Here is a 3,895-nt window from a genome sequence, read left to right as displayed (position 1 = left end):
TATCCAAGGCCTCACAGGAGACAGAGCTGAAGGAATCTGGAGGCGTGTTCTCCTTCAGGATCTCTTGATCCTTTGACTCACCTGAAGAGTGGGCTGTCACAGCACACACAGTGATACATTCCCGATTCCGTGTTATTCAGGTAGACCCCACTGAATGGCTGAAAGTCAATTAGATAGACCATGTTCAGGTTTCTCAGAACAGCAGCAGGAGATAATATAGTGCAGTTAAGTCCACAATGAAGTCCCCAAATAAAAGACTTTTTATGTTAATTTGACAAAGTGCAAATATCACCAGAGAAAAAATTATCATGCATCCAATGAAGCAGACTGAGACTTTGTTTACACCCCGGCCTTTATTGTGCCAAATATTCAGATCATGACGTTAATAATGCCTTGAATTTACGTAGCACCTTTCATCCAGGAACAGCAAGGTCCATGAAAAGGGGCGAGAACAGTGCTTGGACTGTGTAAGATTTCAGTCTCCATTTCAAGTCAACACAATGGGAATGTAGTCTACTATCGAAAACACTCTGAAATCTCGAATTAAAGATAGAATATAAATACCTAAAAAGCTAGGCTGCTGAGATTGGGGTTGTGCCTTTAATGTGCTTCACACAGTGTTTAGGACACTGTGCACTTAATAAATGTTAAACAATGAGCTAGGTTCTCCCAGTGCCCAAGTGAAGACTTAGATGAGATTACTATGTTAATTGTGGCTTCGGGAGTTTGCAGGTTTTCAAAGGTTTCCCAGAGGAGCACAAGGAGACCTGCAGCAATGGGTGAACCGAGGCAATGTTTTTTTAAAAATGTTATTTTATTTTGCGAAGTGGATTTCACTGTTTAAAAAAAGAAGACCATTTTTGTCTAATTTCTTTTATTATCTCCTCTGGCAAAGAAAATTAAGGAAACAGAAACCTTTGCGTGATCTGACCATGAAGCACTGTCCCTTTTTGTGGGACAGAAGAGAAGCAGGAGCATGGACTGGATCACTGGCTCACAGAGCTGCCTCGGGACAGGCACTGGACTCTTCTGGCCGCTCTAGATACCCCAACTCAGCAAACTCAGAGGCCAAACATTCAAATTCCCTGTGTGGTGTTAACGGCACACTTTCAGTGAGCTAAATAATGGACAATTTCAAATTAACCTACTGAGCCAACCATCTGGACACACTTGGATGTTTTTCCTCTTTAAAGACCCTAAACTTAGCTGCAGAAATCTGAACAGTAGTGAGCCGGTTTTTTTATGGCCCGTCTCCAGGATGCCTGCTCCCAACACTGGTTCGAGCATCTGTACTGAGGAGGCAGTTTCATACCCCTCCCTCCTGGGCTGATGAGATGCACACGTCCAAGGGCTCCCAGTCCTGAAGCTGGTCTAGAAAAGCCTACTCACAGGATCCAGAAAGTCTGATAAGATTCAAAATATAATTTTGTCATTGCAGAGGACAGAGGAAGTGACAGGGACCTGGTACTACAGCTGAAAAAAATTTAAAATGAAAAGGAATCCTTAGCTGAAACGTTTGATGAGATGACATCTATGCACTGCCTCCCTGCCTGGGATCCTGATGTCTCCCCTTCCCTAATTATACACACAGCCTAGCACTTATTGAGGGCCAAACTCAGCTGCCATCTCAGTTGTTCATTCTAGTGTCCACCGGAAAACCTAGCATGTACCCAGTGCTGGGCTGGATGGGAAAAAAGATCAACCCACGGTTCCTGCACTCGAAGAATGTGCTACCCAGTTAGGAAGAGGCATTTGAGCTGCCAGTGATAACAGCTCCGCGGGGAGATGAGCAGGGAGTGTGGGTAGCACCAGTCCCTTTACAACTAGGGGGGTTTCCGGGAAGGCTTTCTGTGCCAGGTGATGTGTGAGACCAGGGTGATTTTTTAAAAAACCTTTTATTATTTTTTAAAATTACACAGCTGAAATGATATTTCTGATAGGAAAATGCCGAAACACTGTGCTGAATTATGAAGGATGAGTAAGAGTTAATCTGATGAAGAACTGGAAGAGTCTTTTAGACAAGCAGAGCAGCTTGGGCACAGCCCATGTGACAGAATAGGACAAGGTGGAGAACAGAGAAAGGTGACGCTAGAAAGGCAGAGAGGCCTAGATCAGAAGGGGCTTAGCTGAGACCACGCTAAAGAGTTTAAACATTTCTGAAAATGGGAAGCCACTGGAAACTTGAACTGGGTGTGCACACAACATCCACTTGAAGAATGGCTTAGAGCAGGGGCAAGAAGACCCTGGAGGCAAAGAACAATCAAACGGCCATTAATGCAGGCCTGGATTTAGAGGTGGCAGTAGCAGTGTAAATAAAAAGAAGAGGACAGATTCAATCATTATTTAAAAGAGAAAACTAAAATGACTGACTGTATCGGGGAGGGAACAGAGTCAGACACAGAATGAAATTCAAGAAACCCCTTGGGTTTGCAAGGTCTGTGCTAGGGCCCGGATGTTTGTTGAAGCCCAATCCCCAATGTGATAGTATCTGGAGGTGGGGCCTTTGGAAGGTGACTCAGTCATGAGGGTGGAGCCCTCAGGAATGGGATTGGTGCCCTTATAAGAAAGTTGCTTTCTCTCCATCATGTGAGGACAAGCAAGAAGGTGGCATTCAGGAAGAAAGGTGGCAAGCCAGGAAGAAAGCTCTCCCAGTCATCAAGTTGCTGGCACCTGGATCTTGGATTTTCTAGCCTCCAGAACAGTGAGAAATAAAGGTTGTTTAAGCTAGCGGTCCCCAACCTTTTGGGCACCAGGGACCGGTGCTCCTATGAGAATCTAATGCCTGATGATCTGAAGTGGAGCTGAGGTGGTGATGCTCGCGCTGGGGAGCGGCTGCAGATACAGATGAAGCTTCACTCACTCATTCACTGCTCAGCTCCTGCAGTGAGGCACAGTTCCTAACAGGCCACAGTACCGGTCTGTGGCCCAGGGGTTGGGGACCCCTGGTTTAAGCCACTCAGTAGTCAGCATTCTGCTAGAGCAGCCCGAGCTGACTAGGACAGTCTATCTGGGCCAATGGGAGTTCCCCCTTCTTTGATCTTGTCACGCAACATACCTATTGGAAATAGAAGAGCCTTAAAAAGGGATATTTTGTAAATAATTTCATATAGATCTATTTACAAAGGTGGGGACAGGGTCGATGGAAACCAGCAAGGGAAGGTGAAGCACCCTGGGCCAGTGACTGTAAGAATACACTACCCCTACTAGGTCTTCGGGACAAAGGAAGGGGCAGTTACCAGAACCTGTGACACTGCAGCTGTAGGTGAGGCCTGTCTGTAGCGGCTGTGACCTGCACTAGGGGAACACAGCTCCAGAGAGGACCCTGGATCCCGACTTCTCTCTCTTGGCATCCGATCTCTCTCGCATCTCCCACTGGCCAAGCTCAATCAGTAGCCAGAGGGGAAGGGGGTTCGTTGCTCCGCTCAGAGCTCAGAGCAGAGCGAAGCATGTGGAGAGTGAATCCGTAGGGCAGACGGGAGGAGCTGCATAAAGCCTACCTTCTATTGATATTTGACTTTTAGTAAGTGCTCAACCAGGCTATAAACTCCTTTGTCATACCTAGCAGGGTATTGGCATATTACTGCTGCCCAATAAAAAAACGTGTAACTGAATTTTGAGTCACCAAGTAGAAAGTTAAGACGTTTTATTTTTCTTTCCTTAGCCTCATGAAGCTAACAAAGGCTTATAGTTCTGCAATATTCTAAAATGTTAAATAAGGAAATGGATTGAGTGAAAAAGATGTATAACATTAGTTAAAATAATGGATGAGGCTCATTTTGTAAAATGGCCAAACATACAGAGTATATTGCACCATCTGTTTGAGAATCTCACAGATTTACTGTCCTAAACATCTGGCAGCTCATCTCCAGGCTCTGTGTAATATACCAAACCCTTC

At 45.4% G+C, this 3,895-nt stretch overlaps 1 protein-coding gene across 2 annotated transcripts in view; it reads right to left on the bottom strand.

Moving 5' to 3' along the window:
• The window catches only part of MSRB2 (methionine sulfoxide reductase B2), a 25,828-nt gene that overhangs the window by 7,750 nt on the left and 14,183 nt on the right, over window positions 1-3,895 (bottom strand). The window contains exon 3 of one of the 2 annotated variants that reach the window (XM_011364413.2): window positions 82-158. The exons of the other annotated variant lie outside the window; for it this stretch is intronic. Coding sequence (XP_011362715.1) covers window positions 82-158 — 77 coding nt within the window. The remainder of the gene's footprint in view (window positions 1-81; window positions 159-3,895) is intronic. 2 annotated transcript variants of the gene reach the window in all.

The sequence above is a fragment of the Pteropus vampyrus genome, unplaced genomic scaffold, assembly GCF_000151845.1.
Source record: "Pteropus vampyrus isolate Shadow unplaced genomic scaffold, Pvam_2.0 Scaffold96, whole genome shotgun sequence".
NCBI classification, from domain to species: Eukaryota; Metazoa; Chordata; class Mammalia; order Chiroptera; family Pteropodidae; genus Pteropus; species Pteropus vampyrus.
This window is presented reverse-complemented; position numbering and strand designations above follow the sequence as displayed.